Source organism: Aulonocara stuartgranti (genome assembly GCF_965226115.1).
Source record: "Aulonocara stuartgranti genome assembly, chromosome: 12".
In the NCBI taxonomy this organism is placed as follows: domain Eukaryota; kingdom Metazoa; phylum Chordata; class Actinopteri; order Cichliformes; family Cichlidae; genus Aulonocara; species Aulonocara stuartgranti.
In genome coordinates this window covers 18,763,173-18,786,017 of record NC_138948.1, presented here as the reverse complement: position 1 = coordinate 18,786,017, position 22,845 = coordinate 18,763,173, and the positions used below count along the sequence as shown (strand labels likewise).

The window sequence follows — 22,845 nt, the reverse complement described above, 5'->3', positions numbered from 1 at the left end:
TCTTTTATTTCACTGCTTTTCTGTTTCGTAGCACTTTTTGGGTTCCAGCTTGGATGTATGCATATTACCCTACCTTGTCCCCCCCCCCCCCCCCCTTTCTTTTCTTTGTGTTTTCCCCCCCATCATATTCAATCAAATCAGCAAAGTTTGTGACTTTTTGGTGAGGGGTAAGGCATGATAAATCTAACCTTCTTTGGACTATAGAAAACAAAATAAAACAAAAGCCCTAACCTTTTTATACATTGAAGTAAAAGTCAGATTTTAGAAAAGTGTATGCCCTGCAGAACCAATCAGAATGTGGGACAGGAGGACAAAGGATAAAAATGCTGTCCAGTCCTGCGTAAAGTGGGACATCCAATCACCCTTGTCCTGCACCACCCTCACACTTGTCTCTCACTCATGACAGTACCAGTTTCTCTCCTGGCGCCCTTTCATGTCCCTTCTCTATATCCACAGAGACACAGTCCAACTCCTTCTGACCTTCTCTGAACTTCTCCATCAACACTATCACAGCTTAAAGTTGAAACGTAATAATGATAATAATTAGAAAAATAGAGTAATCGCTTATTCAAGTACACCAGTGTGGCTAAGTGATACGTGGTGGCGCTGTAGAGTCAGCATACCCACTATTCAATCCGCGAAGAAAAACACAACGACGGACGTAAAGAAGACAAACCGGAACATAAACAAAGGCTCAGCGTGACTCTGAAAGAGTGAGCCTGTGACACCTGTTGTTTTTTTCTGGATTAGAGAAATGAAAACTGTCTCTCTGTTAGGGTCTGGTGTGTTGTGATGTCCGTGTTTGTACCGATCACCAGCTTTGTGCGCATGCGGCTCACATGGATGGGCTCTCTGCTGCTTAGACCCCCTCCCACTGGACTCAGGTGTGTGTTGGCAGCCGGTAAAAAGGACCTGATAGACCTTCCTGTCCTGGTCGAGGATGAGCTCGAAGAGCAGTTTGTGAGAGGATCTGGACCTGGAGGACAGGCGACCAACAAAACCAGCAACTGCGTGGTGCTAAAGCACATCCCCACTGGGATCGTGGTGAAGGTGCTTTTTGTTCACCAATAGTTAATCGTGTAATGGTGTCCAGTACATCTGGAATACCTTTGATATTGTTTGTTGTCTTTTAATCTCCTCTCTAGTGCCACCAGACCAGATCTGTGGACATAAATCGAAAACGTGCCCGAGAGATTATGAGGGAGAAACTCGACGTTGCGTACAAAGGAGAGCTCAGTGAAGTTGTGATGAAGAAGAAGGAGTCTGTGCTCAGGAAGCAAGAAAAGAGGAGGAAGGCCAACGAGAACCTGGAGAGAAAGAGACTGTTGAAAGAAGCGCTGGCTGCAGACTCCAAGCCCGGAAATGACACTGTATGAGTGGTGTGTGTGTGTGTGTGTGTGTGTGTGTGTGTGTGTGTGTGTGCTCGGTGAGGTCAGAGATACTTGAATGATCCTGCACGTTGTGTCTGTAAAGCCTCAGTCTGAAGAAGTGCTGTCAGCTCTAATAACAAGATTTTATTTGTTTAGCTTCAGACAGGCACAGTATCAGTGTGTCACATAAGGATTAAAATAAAGTTATGTGTGATTGGTTGTTTATTCGTGTGAGTCTAAACTTGAGTTAAATAGGGGGGTCTGCTTCGTTTACCTTTAGATTCAAGTAGGATGGCAAAAATTTTGGAAGCCATGGAGCATTCAGCATATTTGAATTTCACAAGAAAAAGCTTAAAAAGAGACGAGTTGATCTGTGGATGTCTTCATGTTGAAACCTAAAGGTGTCACCAGAACACAGTAATATATAAGTGGACCTATTGCAAATGAACATAAAAAACGTTTGCTTCTATTTATACTGATTATAGGATGCTGAAAAATTGCATTGAAATGAATTACAGTTGCTGGACACTTTAAGTACCTTGCTGCTACCCAGTTAGATCCCTTTTTCCCTCCAGAGCTACCTAAATTCTTTTCACATAGATTCAAGATGGTGTCAGAAACATTCCTCTTTGGTCCATACCGGCATAATAGCATTGCACAGATTTGTAGGCTGAATATCCATGATATAAATGTCCTGTTCAATCGCATCCCAAAGGGGCTCTATTGAATTGAGATCTGGTGACTGTGGAGGCAATTTGAGTACTCAAGCAGTTTAAGATGCTTTTGGCTTTATGACATGGTGTGTTATCCATCAGAAAATGGGTGCTCTGTGGTCATAAAGGGATGATCAGCAGCAATACTCAGTTGGTACCAAGGGGCATAAAGTATGCCAAGGAAATACCATAACAAGTGGTTATTGGAGTTACTGTTACCTTCCTATCAGCTCAAAGCAGTCTGGGCTCCTCTGACTTCTATAATCAAGAAGGCATTTTAACCCAGAGAACTGCTGCTCACTGGATATCTTTACTCATTCAGACCACTATCTGAAAACACTAAAGATGGTTGTGTGGGAAAATCCCAGCGGATCAGCAGTTTTTTGTTTTTTTTTTTTACAATACTCAGACCAGTACGTCTGCATAATTTTTAACAGTACCTCTTACATCCTTTTGCCACTAGATGTCAGTAAAAATCTCTTTCTCTACATTAATAGGATGTTTTATTTAGAAAGTTTTATTTAAAAAGCAAATGTGGGTCTGTGCTCAATTCTAGCCATATCTAAGTAAAAATCATGATCTCTAGCTGTAAGTTATTGTCTTTTATTCTTATCTTTGCGATGTTATATTCCGTTAATATTACTTTTATAAGCTCTTTACAGGTAAACAGGCAAAACAGATTGTTTTGTGTTGCTATTAAAATAATTATCATTAACTGTTATTTAATGCCACTGAGAAAAACTTTTGCAAAGAGACCGATAACACGCAGAGCCGTCAGCTGGGGCCAATCAGAGAGCTGTTTTCAAACCCAAGCCCCTCCCGTCTGTACTTAAGAGCCAATGAGAAGCGGAGTAGTATTTTTAAATCCTCCACGCTCTCTCCGGAGTGATGCGGTCTGATATTTGTCGTTGCAGTGAACTGAGTACAGTAAGGGACCAGAAGACACAGGACTGCATTTAACAGCTCCCACGTCCTCTGTGGATTTTTATTTGTGTACTGACATGGCAAAAGGTAACTGAGACGTGTTGCTGTTTGTGTAGTAACTGACTGCTAAATGCTAGTTAGCGCAAAAAAAGGGACTAGGTTTGTTAAAATACACGTGGCTGTTTACAAATAAAACTCAGCGGTAGTGTTTTTTTTGTCGTATATGTCAATGAATTGTTAGATAGAAGAGCTCAAATTTATTCATGTCTATGTTTATGCAGGGAAGAAAAATGTGCTGAGAGTCGACAAAAAGCCAGAGAACCCTGCTGAAGATACAGTAACCTCACTGACGGAGACAAAGGAAAACAAGCCAGCAAATAACAAGGTAACAAGGCTCTCCTCAGCTTATGCATCTCCAAAGCAGGAAGCTCACATTTTCTGGTAAACCAATTAGTGTTACTCTTGCAAGGGGTAAATCCTCCGCTTCATGCTGTGAACTAGGGGTTTCAAAAATAAGGGCCCGGAGACCAGAAGCTGCCCGGCAGATATTCCAGTACGGCCCAACTGGACAGGTTGAAAGAAGACCTACATTTTGGACTTTTAACTTTAATGTTATAGGTTTTACAGCTTTAGCTTTACTGATAAACACCTCCCTTCTGAGTATTCATGCTACACCAAAGTAACTAGGTTGATAGTTACAAAATATCTAATCAAAGTGGGCTTAATCTAGCTAGTGGATGTAAAATAAGTATGAGATTCCCTCTAGGTCCTTCATGTCCTTACTCAGAGTCCGGCCACAGTGGACACCTGGTTTCAGTACAGCTATTTGTATGTTATAACTTACTCCTTCTCTGTGTCTGAGTGAATGACCAACAGTAGTGCAAGGATTCACTGACCATGTTAATGAATTCTTGTGAGAGAAACTCCGCTTGACACACAAGTAGAGAGGGAGAAAAACTTGAACATTTAATTTGAGCAATTTGAAATTTAGGCCTGTGGCTTGCAAATGGCAGAAAAATATTAATGCCTCATCTTTTTTACAGTTTGCGCACTGTATGGGTCAGGAATGTATGCTCCTAATTTACTTTAGATTGCTGCATCCACATTCCTGTACTTGATTTAAACTGGATATTTGAATCGGTTAAATTGTGAGCAGATTTTCCTGCAAGTCCTGTCAGAAAATCTCAGTTTAGTGTTCCCTTTTATATATGTTATAAAGTATTGAATGAGTGAGAAACAGCTGATTATGGACAGAGTCTTTGTTAGAGTTGCCAGACCAAGCCGTGCAGTTTTTGCAATTTGTTCATGGTTTGTTTTTTTTTTTGGACTCGGCTGGATTAAAGCGATGGATAAAATCTGTTTTCTGTTCTCAAAGGTGCTGGAAAGCACAGTGCTAAGTGTGCAACATGTCTCTAGATTTAGACAAGTTCCTGAACAGTGATGAAATGCTACACTTTGTTTATTGCATCAGATCACTCTCATACAGCTTTCTCTTTATGACCCATGTTTATAATGATTTTTGTAGGGTTGTAAAGGTAACGTGCAGACAGTTCTCCCAAGTCTACGGACTCCAAGCAAGCCCAGGTCCCCTCTGAGTGACAGTTCAAGCACGCTCATTCAGGAAGGAAATGATTCGGATTCAACTAAACCAGATATGCCAAAACTGAAAAAAGGTAAATTCTTAAATTAAGCACTTACTCTGTTATTTCACTGTTGTCCTTTTAGTTGCTGTTTCATCAGCATTCATGTGAGCTACACAACTTTCCAGGCTACTAGTAGTAGTAGCGCTCACTGACCTGTTCTTCTTAAATATTTGTGGTGTTTTTGTTTCTTCTGTGTTTAAGGCTCATCCAATAAAATGAAAGCTGAGGTATCCAAAGTCCAGAAGGCTGAAATGGCTTGTCATAGTGATGAAACAAGAGAAAAGGCCTCTGAGCAACCTGAGCAACCAAGCTCCACCTCGCATACTGACGTCAGGTCTGCAACAGATGGCAGTGTCCCAAAATCCAAGTCTCGGGGCAGAAATGGACACAAGCTGGGAGCAAAAAAGTGGGTACATGTCACCAACGTGCCAGTCTCATTAAAAACACAGAGGGGGTGGGCACGGACTCTTTCACACTCACTTGCACAAGCATAATGACTTATTACTCTGATGTCTCTTGTTTTCAGGATGGAGAGTAAAGCTCTTCAAAACAGAAAGGTCACTGACTACTTTCCCATCAGGCGCAGTAACAGAAAAACAAATGCAGAGTTAAAGGTCTGTATTGACTAATACTTTTCCAGATTTCTGAAAGGACTTCAAAATTTTTTGGTTGGGTTTTTCTTTTTTTTTTCTTTTTGAAAGCCACTAAATGCTGATCTATGACTCATTAAAGCATAGAGGCACCTAACTCGAGGGATGAACCATGAGTTGTGTCTACACAGTTGGCAAAGAAACAGTTAAATAACACATAATTTATTAGTTTCTTTTAGTTTATTAGTTTCTTTCACTGAAGCCTCATTGGAAATGGTCTCTGTGGAGTGGCTGTCGAGCCATTCTTAAGGGAGGGGGCGAAACTATTAAAACAAAAATGTATATAAAGTTGTCTTGATGTTCTCTTTAATAAAAAAAAAAAAAAAAAAAAAAAAAAACTAAACTAAATGATCTAATCACTGTTAACAGAGTGAACAACACAAGCACCTCGATGACCTGATAAAGAATGACATTGAAGAAGGAATGGAGGTAATGTTTACATTTGTGCCACTACAAAACTCTGCATGCAGACATGATCCCTGAATGCTGGTTAAGCAACATTTGCTAATCCAGTGTACATTTTCACTGTGAACAGGTCAAAAACATAGACGGCAAGGGGAGAGGGGTATTTGCTGTGAGTGGTTTCAAAAGGGGAGATTTTGTCGTGGAGTATCACGGAGACCTGCTGGACCTGGCTGAAGCTAAAATCAGAGAGGCCCAGTACGCTGAGGATCCTCAAACAGGCTGTTACATGTACTACTTCCAGTATCAATCCAAAACTTACTGGTAAGTCCAAATGGCATTGCTCTGCAAGAGGTCTCACACCCGTGCACGCAAACCTTCAAAGTATGTGAGATTAATCTTTAATCATCAGTTTATTCAGTGTTGGCGTCTCACCCTATGACTTTTTTTTTTTTTTTTTTTCCCTCCAAATAGTTTCTGTGTCATTTTTGTCTCCCTGGAAATCGAAATTCTAGTTGTACATAGGTTTTTTTTTTGTTTTGTTTTTTTTAGAATCATAAAAGCATGTGTTCTTTAGGATGAGTAATTATTTCTTTAATACAAAAAGCACTGTTATAAAACTTTATTCTAGCTGACATTTTATTATGCGAAAGACATCTCCTAGAATTAAAAACAAAAGTTTAATAGCTGTGATTTTAGTATGGACACCTGTCTTGTGTTGTGACAGTCATGTCTGTGTATCACAGTGTTGATGCCACAAAGGAAACGAGTCGGCTTGGTAGGCTGATCAACCACTGTAAAACTGGAAACTGCCAGACGAGGCTTCACCCCATCGATGGAACGCCTCACCTGATCTTGGTCGCCTCCAGAGACATCAATGCAGGCGAGGAGCTGCTTTACGATTATGGCGATCGGAGTAAAGCCTCAATCCTTGCTCACCCATGGCTCAAACACTGAGACCTTGACTTTTTTTTTTTTTTTTTTTTTTTTTTTTTCCCGTTAATATATGAATTTGTCCCGTCTGCTGTCCAGTTTCTTTATGGAAAAAGATGTGATACTTGAAATGTTTTATTTTGTATAGATGCTCAAACTTCAGCTGGTGAAGTATATTTTTTATCAGGATTTTATATCTTTATGAAATGTAGCAGTCATTTTCTTTGAGAAGCAGGTTTGCACTGTGAACGGGGTTTCCTTTAGTAATTGTCATTCTAGCTTTTGTAAATTATTACATGTGCTGTAAACTGAGGAATAAAGCGGTCTTCATTCCTGCCGTGACATGATTGGTGGTGCATTCGATAACTAAATAAGGGACACATCTACTATCCTCCAGGTGGGACAAGACCATATCGTGCATCGGGGGTTTCAAACATAAGGCCAGGAGCCTGAATTGGCCTGGCGAAGACTCCAATGTGACCCATGGGATGGCTTTTTCAAACATTGTGAATTGTTTTTTCTTTTTTTTTTTTTAAACTATATTTTCACAGGTTTTACAGCCTGGGCCATTCACAGCACACCAAAGTAATTAAATTATAGATTTTTATTTATTTATTTTTATAAACACATTTACTTCTTTCAATTTAAGCCCAAAGAGTCATGTTGGCAGATTTCTTTCACTTACTACAGCAGTGTTTCTTCTCCATGAGACCTTCTGTTGAAATTGCAAAGTGACGGTACATTATGAATTGTTCTGTTATAGCCCAGCCACTACTGTGATTACAGTGATGATATTTAACATTTAGAGCCACTTAATTATGGGCTGGTTCCCATATGCAACACATGTCATTCTTGCTTCATTCATACAATGAACACATTGGAGAACAACTCCGCTGAGTCCAGTCTCTAGCCATGCAGTCTAAAGTGCCATTGGTGACCTGTTCCACCTCCTGCGCTACTGTCACCTCAAAATTAAACTCACAACATGATGCAGTGTGGTGCATTTTTATATAAAATCTTAAATGGTAAAAGGCTAAAAGTGTAATTACTCTGTCATCTTTTATAACTTAAAACAACATGAATACAAATAACTCTATTTCACCTAATACCTGTATAATAAACACTACATCTGTGCCTCTTCCCTCCTTTTTAATCGCCTAATTCCTACATTTATTTTAGCAATTGAAACATCCGTCAACATAGCGTACTGAAATTGATGTCCAGGTCAGAGGCAGGAGGACGTAGGAGAGGAGGGCACAAAGAAATAAAAGCCCATGTAGAGGGGCTTGTATCCAGCAATGGTCTCCAGCAGATACTGAACTCTAAATACTATGTTGCATGGTCCCTCCATGTTATATGTCCACAAATTCTTTAGTGCAGTTAGGAGATAAAAGCAAAATTTGCTACAAAATTTCTTTAAAACGTACCTGACGAGGCTTTAAGAGTGAAAGTAGGAATATTTCCACACATGCAGCTAGCACTTGAGATTGGGTTAAACAAGTGTGTAGTGTTAAAGCCATTTATCAGTGAGGCTAATTGGGGGGGAAAAAAGGGTTCATTTGTTAGAGAGCAAAAAAATGGGACCCTGCAGCAATGAAAAAGGTCATGTGGTTCGAAGGGTGCAGATTTACTCCGTTCCAGAGTGATGGGCATCTTAGGATAAGAAGAGAGGGGATGATGTGATGTAGCAGTCAAGCCTACAGTACGAGCCTGTGGGAGCAGTGTTACGATGTGGTGGTTGGTGACTAATCTAAATATAGTGACCAGGTTTTTCCATCATTGCATGAACTGAACTGTCAACAAAGCTAAAGACAGTTCAGTGAAATATGAGAGTGGGTTACCTTTTTGTCCCGCCTACCCTTCTTCACACAAAACAGAAGTCAACGAGAGGACTTCAGCAAGAACAAAGCCTTGTAATCTGCTGATTAAAGCCTGTAAATCTATGCTGTAATTTGTGTATTAGCAATATTTTTGGCATCTGGCTAAAATATGATAAAACAAAAGCTTTTTAAATATTCAACTTGAGACAAAACACAAGTACAATCAAATTTATTATTAGATTTTGATTGGGTATTTCACCTTCATTAACAAGATAGAGATGAGTGATGGGAATGTGCCTACATAAAGACCTTATCGTGGCTCATTAAAAAACAAGAAAAAAAAAAAGCTGATGTTCAAGTTTATAAATAATTATAAACTTGAACATCTAACATGATCATCACTTGTTAAATAATACTTTCCAGTTTCCTTTCCATATCTTATTTTTACAGAATTAAAAGATGTCTACTCTAAAAACATCTTAGGTTAAAAATTAGTACAAAATATAATGCTTATTAAAACTGACAAATACTTCTTAAAAAGTACAAAAGGAGTTTAATTGTGCCGACAAATCCTGTTTGTCTCCTACATGGTCAGTTCTCCGTGAAAGCTTTTCTTCTCATTTTCGCCTGAATGAAAACCTACAAACAGAAAGGTCAGAGTTAGCTGAAGGAGCGCTGGTGAACATGGAGCACGCAAACAACGCTGCATCACGGGAGGCTGTGATTACTGACGGAAGCATTTTGGCAGAGGCGTACTCTCTCTCTGCGTCTCGTTCACTGCTCAGACAAACATCCTGAGCGTCAGCATGAATTCACCCAGTCACAAGTATATCATTAGGAGACAGGAGACGGGCTGTGAGAACAATCTCCCTGCTAGCTTATTACAGCATCATGTGGTTGCTGCTCAGAATTCTTATGAATCCTTTCCATTTGAGGTGCACGGCTTAAAACAAGGCCTACTTTTACTTCCTTTTTTCCGCTTTCTTTATATTATTTTTAGTCATCTGTAAATACTTTTGTTGGTAAACCGAGCCAGCTTGTTACTCACAGTTTGCCTATGGTCGTCTTCTCTTCTTTCGTGTCGTTTATCATGGCTGGTCTGTGCTCTGTAGCTGCAGGTGTCTCCACCTGCCATGGTGGAGATGGAGACACCTCCACCATGGCTGGTTCAGCTTGTGGCAGGATCCCACTGCAGGAGAACGGGGATATTTATGATCACTAAGAGTATTTTATAAGACAGGCTAATATTTCATTTTATGAGACATGATCGATCTTGCTGCTTTAAAATGACAACAAATTAAAAAAAACATGATGTGATTGACAATGAAATGTGAGGCTTCTATAATATGCATATATCCTTTTGCATTCATTGGCTAGTTGTGGTTCTTATATTTGTGCACTCAGTGTTATAATTACATAGTCACATTCACTCATTGGCACTTTATTAGGTACACCTGTTCAACTGCTTTTTAACAAAAATATCTAATCAGCCAATCACATGGCAGCAGCACAATAGATTCATGCACGTAGACCTGGTCAAGAGGAGGTGCTGAACTTTAAACCAAACATCAGAATAGAAATGAAAGGTGGTTTAAGTGACTTTGAAAGTAACATGGGGGTCAAACTAGACATGCTAGTCTGAGTATGTCATAAACTGCTGATCTGCTGGGATTTTCCCACGTGACCATCTCTATGGTTTACAGAGGCTAGCCTTATAAAGACCAGCTCAGATCAGAAACTGAGGCTCAAATTCACACGGTCTCACCAAAATTAGACAATAGAAGATTAAAAAAAATGGTGCCTGGTCTGAGGAATCTCGAGTTCTACTGCAATGGCAGGGTCAGAATTTGCCATAAAACAAGATGAAAACACAGCTCAATTCGCCTTGTTTGAATGGTTCAGGCATGTGGTGGTGGTCATGGTATACTGATGCAGAGGATATTTTCTTGACACACTTTGGGCTTCTTTGTACCAACTGAGCATCGTAGAAACCATCTACCTGATCTTTATAACTACTGTGTACTCATCCTCAGATGGCCGCTTCCATAACAGGCCGTGTCACAAAGCTCAGAGCATGACAGTGAGTTCAGCTCAAATGGCAACCACAGTCACCAAATCTAACAGCCTCTAACAGCCCACAAGTCTGCAGCAATGGTGTGATGCTGTCATGTCAACATCAAAATCTGAGGAATGTTTCCAGCTCCTTGCTGAATCTGTGCCACAATGAATTAAAGGTTTGAAGGCAAAAGGTGGTCCAACCTACTAGCAAGTTGTACCTAATAGAGTGGCTGATCATTTTATGCATTTCCCCATGGACTCAGTGTAATTCTAGTTGAAACTGATATGAGATTCAAGCCAGTCTGACATAGCATTATACAGCAGCCCATCAATAAATCCTCTTACAAGCGCACAGTCTTCAGGTGTATTGACACTGAGCAGGTGCATTAGCTACATGTTTCTGATATAAATAAAGATTTATCATTATTTTATGTACTCTTAGAAGCCAGAGTGAACTTTACATTTCACACCGGTTACCTCTTGTACAGCTGAAGCTCCTCCTGGGCCACCATGAGCTGAGCCTTCAGCTGGTTCCTCTCTTGCAGCACCTCCTTCAGCTCCTGCATAGTGAATCGGGGTCTGTTAGGGTCTGTCAGGTCCACCACCAGCTGGTTCGGTCCCGAAGTCTGCTGTGATTAAAAAAACAAAAAGCCATATTTAAAGGTCTACTTCTATCTGACAAGAGCCTGAACTATAGAGCGTCAAACTCACCGCGCCAGGCCTGGAGGAGCCCTCCTTGATGATCCTATCCAGTTCGCTCTTGAGGTTGTCCCGCTCCATTTTCAGCTCCTCCAGAGACAAGTTGTACTTGTTGACCAAAGTCTCAAACATTTCCAACACACGGACTATCCTAAACTGTAGGTCTGACACTTCTTCGCCAGTGCTGCTGATTTTTAACAGATCTCTTCCGATTACGTACGAGATATCATACACATCTTCCACAGTGAGCTCGAAAGCGTCCTTCTCGAAAGCCCGAGCTGGTGACGATTCCTCACCAAACTCCATGACTCAGCGGGACGGCCGAAATAAACTCGACTTTTTTTCCCCCGGATGCCACTCATAAGTCCTTAAACCCCACTCTTTCTCACTCTTTCTCGACTTCGGCTCGTACAGAGCGAAGGTGGCTAACTTTGGAGAAGCAGCACTTCCCCCATCACTCACGCACCAATGGCGTGACTCGTCGGACAGCAGAGGAGGGCAAAGTATCCTAGCGACAGGTGAGTACAAAGATCGTGTACAAGTCAAGAGCGCTCACTCGGCTCTGGCTATCCGCCAGATCACAGATCGTCGGTTTGTAAGGAAAATAAAGCAGTTTGTGAGTGAGACATCACTCTTCATATAGTCTCTCTGAACTTCTCTCAATCAAATCAGTTGAGAAAACACGTGATTTCATGTATTTTGTTTTAGTGGCTCTGGTTAGCTGACTAACTACAGTAAAACAAAAGGTTTGGGAGAAAAATATCCTAAATCTTTAAGATTGAAATTTGATGACTTTTCCGAAAATGACACAAAATAAACAAAAAATATTTTCTTACATTTTATACTGTTGTTCAGTACAAGTTTTTGTACATTAAGGCTGTTCCGGATAAAATTTAACCCACATCTGTGCTCCAGTGGGTCATATCTGGGAAAATAGTTGTTTCAGGAATTCAGAAACTGTACATCTCCGATCTTTGTGTACTTTTTGTGGGGTAGCTTAATCTAGCATATAAACTGAATAAAAATATCATGGTATTGTGTAATTCAACTGTATGTCTTTCAGAAATCTTTAGCAATTTGAAGTTTTATTTATGTGTGCTCAATTATGGGACTTTGCAGGATTACTGACCTTTTTTTAATTTAAATTTTAACTACCAAGTAAACTGAAAAATTTTGATTATCTGATATATGAAGCTAAAATATCTCAGCTGTCATTACAAATGTTCAAATTTTGGACCATGAAATTTTTATGCAAATTAAAGATGGCTGAGCAGAAGGCTTGGTTGATTTGAGAGCAATGGCCCTTTTAGTATTTTTATGATACAGAAGTAAGGACAGTGCTTAACAGTTGTAATAGTTATACATAGTTAATGGTTTGTAATGCCCATAAAATGCACTTCCACTGCTCTGTGAATCATTAATTCAGCATTAATGTGTCTGGATATGTTTTTAATGGTCAAATGGTATTCTATGCATAACAACAGGAGCTCTTTTCCCTAGTTATTCCTTTTTCAGTTTTGCTTTCTTTCTGCTTGCTAATTTTGCAAAATTAATGAAGATATATTTTTAAAAAGAGCAAAATATCGACTGTGTTTCATTGTAACACCAAAAAAATTCAAAAGTTTAAAAATAAAACTTTATTACTTTATTTCAAACAAACATTATTTTCCCTGTGCATCCTGGCACATACCAGTAGTTATGATAGTATTTATAGAGTATTCATTAGTGATGGAATATACTTCTCCTGGAGATTAAGACTTGCCAGTGTACACCACGATGTTTGGTGCCAGGCTGTAGTGATTAGCACAAGCGCACTCTCTTCATGATGAGCTCATAGAATAAAGGCACTTCAACTTTCATGATCATGTGCTTACTTTGCTATCAGATGCATCTCAACATGAACCAAACAAGACATTCAGTTTATAGGCTCAACAAATACTCTGTATATGTGTATATGTATTTGGAGCCATGCAATAAGAAGCTTAAATGCTAATATAAAGCGTCTGACATGTGCAGCATCAAAAGTCTCCCTCAGTATATCTGCATAAAGCAAAGCACTTACAGGTGGTGACTTTCCAAAGACATAAATTATGACTGTGACAGGTCATAAAAACACCTGAGAAGGTCCAGATATGGCCATTTGCCTCACATTTTAACTGCTGAAGTTTATGTAAAGCTCAAAGTAGCAAAAATAAAAACAAGAAGTATCATCAAAATAAACATTAATTCCTTAAATCGCCACATTTTTAAATGTAAAAACACAAGATGGGTTTGGTTTTTAATAATTAAGGATCGGAGCCATTAAACCCAGGCGTGTCGGTCAGAAAACTCGTGCTGAGATGATGTGGTTTAAAAAAAAAAAAAAAAAAAGTCATACGAAGGAAAGTCTTCTGATTGGCAACAATGTTGGATCGTCTGTGATCAAACCGGCAGCCACCATTGGCATAATAGCTGTGAAGATCCTGTCAAGACAGGAAAAGAGAGAAAACACATCATATGTAAAGACTATGTGAAATCAGTATTATTGAGTCATGTATTATTAGGCCATGTTATCCTACACAGGAGCAGAGTACTGATATTTCAAATAACAGGAGTAAGAAAACCATAACAAACAAACTCATCGCTCACAAGCGTCTTATTCCTGATTCACGTTGATCAGCCACAGGTAAGCTCGGAGGAGGAGACGGAGAGGAGACAATGGAGCCGGTGTTCTCCTCAGTGTTCAGCTCATCACTGAAGGATAAGGAGGAGGTCAATGTCAGCTTTTGCATCCGCGCCGAGTCAAATTTTATGCCTGTGAAGGAAGTCGTACCTTTTATAGTATGCCAGCTCCTCCTGCAGCAGGAACACCTGAGCTTTGAGTTCATTCTTCTCCTGCAGGACGTCCCGCAGCTCCTGCAGGGTGAAGCGAGGCTTGTCCGAGTCCTCCTCTGGCTCTTCATCCGTCGATCCATTCTGCATTCAAAACAAATATTCATTCTTTCTACTGCACAGCTTAAAAACAAATACTATAAAATGAAAGAGGTTGGTTATGCTGTTGAAGTCAAACTGGTTTTCTCCAGCAATGTACAACAGAAAAAGGAGCAAACAAAGTTTCAACCATGAGTCGCCGTTCTTGTGCATTTAACAAAAAAAGGTCATGTCTGACAGATGTTCATCGCCTTAAGGAAACACTACATGACAAAGTTTGTCTGAATCTGCCTACGCTGACCTGTCTAATGTCTCTGGCATTGTGATATGAGCATTAACAATAACATCAGTCCAGTGAGTGTCATGGTGTTATGGCAGATTAGCTAAACGGTGAAACAATCTTCTCCCAGCTGTGCATCACTTCAGGCATATTTAAACATCCAGTGCTTGATCATTTTCAGCACCAATGAGGCGTAGCTAGTAATAAAGTGTGGACAAACTATTTTTACCTTGCTCCGCCCTTAAAACTGTGGCAATACCAGTATCCTGGCATGGCTACGCACACCTCATTATACCACTGTAGCATCAACAAACTACAGATCCATAAATTTCTGCTGCTTATCTGGGGTCGGGTTGTGAAGACATCTGCCTATGCAGGGAAGTCCAGACCTCCCTCTTCCCAGTCATCTCCTCCAGCTCATCCAGCTCATACCAAGGTATTTCCAAACCAGTTGAGGGAAGTAATCTCTCCAGCCTGTCCTGGGTCTACCTCGAGGCCTCCTCCCATTAGGACATGCCTGGAACACCTCGCCCACAATTGATCCCAGTTGGATCCTGAACCACCTCAGCTGGCTTCCTTTGAGAAAGGCCAGCCACCCTTCTGAGGAAACTCATTTCCACTGCTTATATCCACCATCTGATTCTTTTGATCACTACCCAAAGCTGTGTGACCACAGGTGAGGGTGGGGACGTAGATCAAATCGACAGCTTTGAGATCTTTTCACCCAAACACACTCGAAGCACCAATCTGTCTGACGATCTCCCCTCTCCCCTCACTCATGAACAAAACCCCGAGATACTTTAACTCCACCACTAGCGGCAGCATCTCATCCCTGACCCACTGCTCTCACTCTCGCTGCCTCACACTCAGCTTCGAACCACTTCAGTGTGAGCTGGAGGCCAGCACGTATAGAGGGAACAGATCATGGTTTCATGGTTCACTGGAGTCCCAAAAATCTGGTCTCCTAGTTTCACCCTATGACTTAACCCTGGTCCTTCATGTCCCACCTGCAGTGGCTCTGTGTCCCAGCAATGGGCCCACCCCACAGTTTGAGAACCACTGACCTGAAGTTAAATTAGATTAAACCAGATACATCTGTGAGTAGTGAGATTAAAGATGGTACCAGCTGACTGCTGTGCCTCACTATGACAAGGTGATAACAACTATTTAGTGTAAACAGCCTTATGGCAGCTCTGCTATAACAACACAGCAGCACTGGCTAAATAGTAAAGTGTACGTGGACATTACCAGCAACAATGTTGTTGAGTTCTCCTCTTCATCTCCGTCTTCCTTGTTATCCTCTCTGTTTGCTGACTTTCGGAGAAAGGAAAGACTCTTGTCGCACTCGAAACAGTTTTCCAGAAAGTCTGGATCTGCCCCACACTCCACCCACACTGAATTTGGTTTGAAGGAGCTAGAAAGGTGAGCTGCTGCTGCTGCAGACTAGATTTGTGACACATAAAAGCCACTTAGGCAAAAAACAAAACAAAAAACCCACCCACAAATAGTTTAAACATCTGCTAAATATCAGGTATTTTTTCTTACAGTCATCAGTGGGGATGCAGGTGAAGAAATCTCAGAATTTGACAGAGGCAACTCTTCTGTCTGAGCGACTTCTATCTCTCGCTCCAGCTCCCGCAGCTCCTTTTTCAGCCTGGTGACCTCCAGCCGCAGAGCCCCCGCTTCCTGGTGTTGTGCCTGGGCTGCAGCTTCCAGCTCAGCCCTCTGCTGAATCAGGGTCTTGCCCTGGGCCTCCATCAGTCCTATCCTGTGAAGAAGCTCCTGGTTCATCCTTATCAGCCGATGCTGCTGCAGCTGGAGCTGAAGTTCAGAGAATTTGCTCCATGAATTCTAGTAAAACAAAGTTGTTGTTTTTTGTTTTATAGTACATATATTCTTAGATGCAGGTATTGTGAATCCTCACCGCCTCGATATCCTCATTTTTTAGCGTCAGCTCATGATCTTTAGCCCGGATGTCGTCTCTCTGTTTATCCACCAAGTCTTGAAGTTTCTTCATCACTTGTTTTTCTTTCTCTGACATTCCTGCTGTAATCCAAATTAATAAATTAATGCTCACAGAAGGGTTACATAAGCATTCAAATAAGCACAGTAAAATAGGTTTTTAAAAAATCAAAACAGAGTGAAATTCTGCACTCGGGCAGATTTTGCACTAAAAACTTTTACCAGCATGAAACCGAACAGAACTACAATCACATTTAAAGAGTTACGAATCCACAGGAATATTTTTCAGTACGGATGCACTGTGTACTGTAAATCCTCCAGTTAAACACCAGGGTCACAGTCATTTGTTTTAAACAGCAAACGCCTAAAACTATTAAATGACACAATTTCCATGGTGTACACCTTCTTAATTTGGTGTATTAATACACAAAATAAAAGAGTGCAAAAGATTTATAAAAATATTTAACTTTTCAATTTAAAGTAAAATATGATAGGTTATTTTCCCAAAACATAGAAACTTTCACAAATGGCTTTGAGATTCAAGAAAATAAAGTACCATAGATGTATATGTTTGAGACAGATAAGGTGTCAGTGGCCAGAGGAGTCACGTCATGTAATATCCTGTTGTTTGTGTGCTTATAACCAGTGCATGTGCTGCAGCCCTGACAGTAAGTATAAAAGCACTTCCACACAGAGCAATATTTTAGTCGGATTCAAAAATAGACTTCTTCACAAGCTCCCGGCTTTCTCTCTGCACAGCCTAATGCCCAGGGTGGCAGTGTGTAACATACAGCAGACTGTTATGAGTATGAAACACATTTCAGATTTTCAGCCAAGACTGATCTTTAAGAGTCAGAGCAGAATTATTACAGTCTTGCATTTTTTTTTGTAATAACATTTGAGTTTTTATTTTCAGTTCGGTTTAGTTTCAACCAGTTTGCACAGTGGATTTTCTCGTGTTGGATGTTAGTTTTTTGTACATTTCTTCCACTTATCCAAAACAGGGTCACAAGGGGGGTTTCGGGGCTGGAGCCTATCCTAGCTACCATAGGGCGAAAGGCGGGATACACCCTGGACACGTTGCCAGCCTGTCGCAGGACTAAGACATAGAGACAGACAACCATTCGCACTCACATTCACACCTATGGACAATGTGGAATCATTATTTAACATAAGCCCACTAACTGCATGTCTATGGATTGTGGGAGGAAACCAGAGTACCCAGAAAGAACCAACAAAGACACAGGGAGGAAAAGGTCAGATGCTGGATTCGAACCCAGGATCTTCTTTTTGTAAGGAACAATGCTAACCACTCACAGATTTTTGTTGTAATAGACCTCACTGCACTGAATCATACTTGTTATTAATCTCTGTCTCTCTTCCGCAGCATGTCTTTTATCCTGTCTTCCTTGTCTCACCCCGACTGGTTGCGGCAGATGGCCGCCCCTCCCTGGAGCTGGTTCTGCCGGAGGTTTCTTCCTGTTAAAAGGGAGGTTTCCATTCCCACTGTCGCCAAAGTGTTTGCTGACAGGGGTCATATGATTGTTGGGCTTTTCTCTGTATGCATTATTGTAGGGTTTACCTTACAATATCAAGCGCCTTGAATCAACTGTTGTTGTGATTTGGCGCTGTATTAATAAAATTGAATTGAATTGATCATATTGACATGACAGCATCACACAGTTGCTGCAAATTTGTCAGCTGCACATCAATGATGTGACTCTCCAATTCCACCACATCCAAAGGTGCTCTGTTTGACTGAGATGGGGTGACTGTAGAGGTCCTTTGAGTACAGTGATCTCACTGTCACCTTCAAGAAACCTGGTTGAGATGATCTGAGTTTTAAGATCTGTCCATAAAGAGATGGATACGGTCAGCAAGAGCACTCGGGTAGACTGTGGGGTTTAAGGAAGCAGGAAACGTTTTTCTAATCTTCTGTTGTCCAGTTTTGAGGAGCCTGTGAAGCAGTTTTCTAATCTTAGCTGACAGGAGTGGCACCCAGTGTGGTCTTCTGCTTCAGGTTCCTCATGTTGTGCATTCAGAGATGGTCTTCTGCACACCTTTGTTGTAACTCGTGGTTATTTGAGTTACTGCTGCCTTTCTCACAGCCTGAAGCAGTGTGTTTTTTGCTTCCGACCTCTGTTATCAACAAAACATTTTCACCCCCCCGCTCACTGTATATTTTCTCTGTTTGAACAATTCTCTGTAAACCTTAGAAATGGTTGCCTGAAGAAAAAAAATCACAGCAGATCAGCAGTTTGTGAAATACTGACACAATCCATCTAGCAGCGACAACCATGCCATGTTCAGAGTCACTTAAATCACTTTTCTTCTCTATTTTGATGCTTGATTTGAACTATAGCAGGCCATCTTGACCATGACTACGAGCATACATCCCTTGAGTTGTCCACTAAGATGTAACACACCAACTGTTTTCTTATTCAAGGTTTGTGTATTAAACCCTGGCCGAGAGCTTTTTGGTAATCAACTCACCTTCATGTTTCTGCAGATCTTCCTCTGTGACCGGTGTCTCTTTAAGTGAGAGGCTCACCAGCAGCCTCTTGTTCTCCGCCTGAAGCTGAGTGAGTTGAGAAAGCAGGTCCTGGACTTCTCCTCTCCACACATCCTCCAGCAACTCCAACTCCTGAGCACAAAAATGAGGACACTTCAAATGGAGTACTGGACCCATTAATACTTTAAATGGAAAAAAGGAAGCTAGGGGCATGTTAGATTTTTTTCTTTTATCAAAAGAGATCATCCCTTACTTTATGAGGATGGATCAAACCTATCACACTCTGTGCTCCACACAAGCAGTGAATCAAAATAAAGTCTAATTTGCATCTAAATGTAGAAATAAGAAAAAGCTTTTTAGTCCTGATTCACCGTAAATATCCTGAGACTGAATAGAAATGACCAAGAACTGATAACTAATCACAAGAAAACTCAGCTTTTGTGCATCCAGTGCTTGAAGCTGAGAAGAAATAGTGTGAAAATTAGAGTGTGTGCTTGTGTTAGCTCTGAGAGGCACTGGCCACCTGTCCATGCTGTTTCACGCCACTTGTTCAAAGAGGGGATAGACTCTAGCGGTCACATGACCATAAAACAAGGTTACAGGGTCAGATGTGTGTGTACTATTTTTCCATGTTTTAGATCGAGCAGTTTTAACATTACATGAAGATAACATCTTCATCGTGATTTTCTGGTAGAGAGCAGAATTCATGGATCCATTAATTAAGGCAAGTCGTCCTGAAGCATCAAAGCAGCCCCAGACCGTCACACTACCACCACCATTTCTGATTAAAATGCTGTGTAAGTTTAACATAGGATGCAATGGGACGCAAACCTTTCAAAAGGTTCAGCTTTTGTCTCGTCAATCCACAGAATTTTATATATATATTTATTTATTTTTTGGAAATGTGAGTCAAGACTTTGTTTTCTTTATGCACAGGAGTGGTTTTCGACTTAGAGCTCTCCCATGGATGCCATTTTTGCCCAGTCTCTTTCTTACTGGAATCATGAACTCTGATCTTAACTGAGGTAAGTGAGACCTGGAGTTCTGTAGATGTTGTTCTGAGTTCTTTTGTGATCTCCTGGATGAGTCGTTGACGCACTTTTGGAGTCATTTTGGCAGGCTGGTCACTTCTGCAAAGGTTCAGCACTGTTCCAAGTCTTCTCTATTTTCTGTATAATGTCTCTCATTGTGTTTTACTGGAGTCCAAAGCCTTAGAAATGGATTTGTAGCCCTTTACAGAATGATAGACGTCAGTAACTTTCTTTCTCAGCTGTTTCGTTGAATCGTGGCATGACGTGTTGCTTCTTCACTTTGTCAGACAGACTGTGATTTCCTGATTCAACAGGTCTAACAGTAATCAGTCCTGGGTGTGGCTGGAAACAGAACTCAGCTTTAACTATCAGTAACCACAAAAAATGTGGTTAATGATAGTTAATTACGGGGTTGTGGAGAGAGAGTTTTTACTTTAACACACAGGGCCAGGTAAGTTTGGAAAACTTTTTTCCCCTTAAAAAAATGAATTCATCATTTTAAAAACTCAGGTTTTACACACACACACACACACACACACACACACACACACACACACACACACACACACACACACACACACACACACACACACTGATGGTTGCATCGTGGGACTCCATTTCAGCAGTGCTTCCAGATTTGCTTTTTGATCATTGGAGAGTTGCTTAAAAAAATGATTATGTATTTCAGTACTGGTTACACCTGCATCAGGAAATGATAGAAGTGCGAGAACAAAAACAAAACCTCTTTGGCCTGCAGCAACACTGAAGGCAACAAAATTAATTTTCTTGTCACTGAAAATGTAAGTAATTTTCTCAACCCTATAAAAAAAAAATTGCGTCTCTGCCACCGCTTCTTTCATGAAAACAAATTATTATCTCAGATGGGCTGATTTCTTGTAAATCTGAGAGTTATTTGTGTAAACTGTGCAGCTAATGGCTCTAATCCACAGCTAAAATAAATGAAATATTGTGCTGGATAAGGCCAGCCGCACATCTGGTTTATTGCTCCCAAAATCTGTACTTAAAATACTCAAGCATACACATGTGTCTTAAAGGTCCGGTCTTGTTATTATACATGATAGGAGGTTGTTTGATTCATTAGACAGTGTGCTATAAAGCAGTTATGTAATGGATGTGAAATGGTCATCCTACTGCAGCAATCTAATGTTAAATAATACAAACAGTGCTCAAAGCAACTCATTAAATGCCACTACCTGAATATAGTTGTTATAGTTTTATTTTTTCATTAGTTTCCAGAGATGATTTTCTTGTATCAGTTTAGTTAGTATTGTTTGAAAATATTTAGCTTTAGTTTAGTTTTTATTAGTTTCAGTATTTGTTTTGGTCTTTTTAAATTTTATTGTGTGCAGAGCATGTGCCAGAGACTATATTTAGGAAAAATCAGAACATGTAAGTGTTTAAAAGCAGCTGACTCACAGTCCAGACACTTAAATCAAAGCCTCATCCGGCAAGCTGTAATAATATTTAATCTCTATGCTTATTTTAGTTTCGTTTTCCAAGTTCACAAAATCGTTCCAGTTAGTTTTCCCCTTTTTTGTATTTCTAGTTTTTATTTTAGAAGTTACAATATTTTTCCACATCTAGTTTTAGTTAACTACAATAACCTATGACTGAAGGAAAATACACAAATGATAGCTTCAATAGGCATCCACAAACATTTTTAGCTGTATTTTCTCCACTTTATTCTGTTTTTCCACACTAAAAGCTGAATTATAAAATGTGCTGATATCCTTTTTGCTCACCCGACACAAGGCCTCATAAACAGGTACACACACAGGTGGAAGTAGAAACAGGTGTCTGCAGGTAGGTTGACACTGACCTTCTGGTGCTTCCTCTCCTGCTCGTGTCTGTCGCTCCGCTCCTGCCGCAGTCTGTCAAGCTCCCTCCGCAGGTCCTCGGCCTCCTGCCCAGTGGCTCCGCGGCTCACCAGCGCCTCCAGTAGCTCCAGGACCCGAACCACTCGGGGCACCAATGCGACGAGAGCGTCGCAGCCAAACTTGTCTATCATCCGCTCAAACTCCTGCCCTAGCACCGCCGCTATCTCATACACATCCACAACCGTGAGCACCGCCGCGGGTTTGTCCAGCACCGACACAGCCCGGTTCTCCATGCCTGAGCTCAGTTTTATCTACACCGCAGGACTTTTACATATTTTCATGTCCTCTCAGTCTCCGAGAGGACTAATTTGCAGATAGACGAGTTTACCTAAGCAAACAGGAACCTGAGCGAGAACGCAGTTTGTTGACAGTTAAAACTTTCTGCTGCCCCTCGGATGCCGCGTTCACATACCCGCGAAAAGTCGTAAATGTCCTCATCCGCGGTAAAACGTGACATTTTTGCATGTTATCAGATGTAAAACAGAGACATGACGAAATACGAGGGAAAACGTGTAAATACCCCCTTTCATTTTTTTTAAAGGACCGGTGATTATTGGAAGTAAAATAATTTTGGCGATACTTGGAGTCGTGTATGATGAAACAGCAGTTCGTTGGGTGTTTAAACAAATATCAGTGCTTTTTTTTTTTTTTTTTTAGCTCACGCTAAGTAAGAAAACTGAGAGAAACGCATACTCCTCTGTTCCAGCAGTTCAACGTGTGATTTCAAGACGCTGGTCATATTTAAAATTGTCTGTGAAGGCAGCAATCCTCGTTGTCTCCAGGCCGAACTGCGCATGTCAAAATATCAGTAATTCGTTACCTTTTATGCTCCTAATGTAGGCTCTAAAATATCCCGGCCGTACGTGGCGCCTTAGCGACAAGCAGGAAATAATAAGCAGTACAGCAAAATACATAAAACAAAAAAAAGTTAATTGAAAATATTAAAATATCGCCAGTGTCACTGATATATGTTGTGGTAACAATGCATGGTTCATATGTTCAGTGTTATTTTTTAATTGTCTGAATTAGTCATTAATAAT

General features: G+C 40.6%; 4 protein-coding genes across 10 annotated transcripts; 2 read left to right on the top strand and 2 right to left on the bottom strand.

The window, feature by feature from the left end:
- Positions 1-592: 592 nt before the first annotated feature.
- mtrfr (mitochondrial translation release factor in rescue) lies at positions 593-1,595 on the top strand. The gene is made up of 2 exons (XM_082553841.1): positions 593-1,050; positions 1,146-1,595. Exons 1-2 carry the CDS (start codon positions 793-795, stop codon positions 1,374-1,376), a joined length of 489 nt encoding a protein of 162 aa, XP_082409967.1. The 5' UTR covers positions 593-792; the 3' UTR covers positions 1,377-1,595.
- Positions 1,596-2,933: 1,338 nt separating this feature from the next.
- On the top strand, positions 2,934-6,977 carry kmt5ab (lysine methyltransferase 5Ab). Its single transcript, XM_082553840.1, has 8 exons — positions 2,934-3,094; positions 3,289-3,392; positions 4,533-4,680; positions 4,852-5,056; positions 5,177-5,264; positions 5,670-5,729; positions 5,836-6,026; positions 6,449-6,977. The coding sequence occupies exons 1-8, from the start codon at positions 3,085-3,087 to the stop codon at positions 6,657-6,659; spliced, it is 1,017 nt and encodes a 338-aa protein (XP_082409966.1). The 5' UTR covers positions 2,934-3,084; the 3' UTR covers positions 6,660-6,977.
- Positions 6,978-8,667: 1,690 nt separating this feature from the next.
- Positions 8,668-11,698, bottom strand: rilpl2 (Rab interacting lysosomal protein-like 2). Of its 2 annotated transcripts, none has more exons than XM_082553261.1 (4): positions 11,225-11,698; positions 10,991-11,139; positions 9,504-9,644; positions 8,668-9,094 (listed from the first exon to the last, which is right to left on the bottom strand). In XM_082553261.1, exons 1-4 carry the CDS (start codon positions 11,516-11,518, stop codon positions 9,073-9,075), a joined length of 606 nt encoding a protein of 201 aa, XP_082409387.1. In that variant the 5' UTR covers positions 11,519-11,698; the 3' UTR covers positions 8,668-9,072. The 2 variants fall into 2 exon arrangements, with proteins under 2 accessions (XP_082409387.1, XP_082409386.1); XM_082553260.1 differs by having other exon boundaries at positions 10,991-11,142; positions 11,225-11,697.
- A 1,128-nt stretch (positions 11,699-12,826) lies between these two features.
- On the bottom strand, positions 12,827-22,583 carry LOC309718227 (RILP-like protein 1). Of its 6 annotated transcripts, none has more exons than XM_082553258.1 (8): positions 21,748-22,582; positions 18,858-19,008; positions 16,327-16,448; positions 15,948-16,253; positions 15,651-15,716; positions 14,025-14,167; positions 13,841-13,945; positions 12,827-13,674 (listed from the first exon to the last, which is right to left on the bottom strand). In XM_082553258.1, the coding sequence occupies exons 1-8, from the start codon at positions 22,036-22,038 to the stop codon at positions 13,584-13,586; spliced, it is 1,275 nt and encodes a 424-aa protein (XP_082409384.1). In that variant the 5' UTR covers positions 22,039-22,582; the 3' UTR covers positions 12,827-13,583. The 6 variants fall into 6 exon arrangements, with proteins under 6 accessions (XP_082409384.1, XP_082409381.1, XP_082409383.1 ...); XM_082553255.1 differs by having other exon boundaries at positions 15,651-15,845; positions 16,327-16,445; positions 21,748-22,578; XM_082553257.1 differs by having other exon boundaries at positions 15,651-15,845; positions 15,948-16,223; positions 16,327-16,445; positions 21,748-22,335.
- Positions 22,584-22,845: the final 262 nt, after the last annotated feature.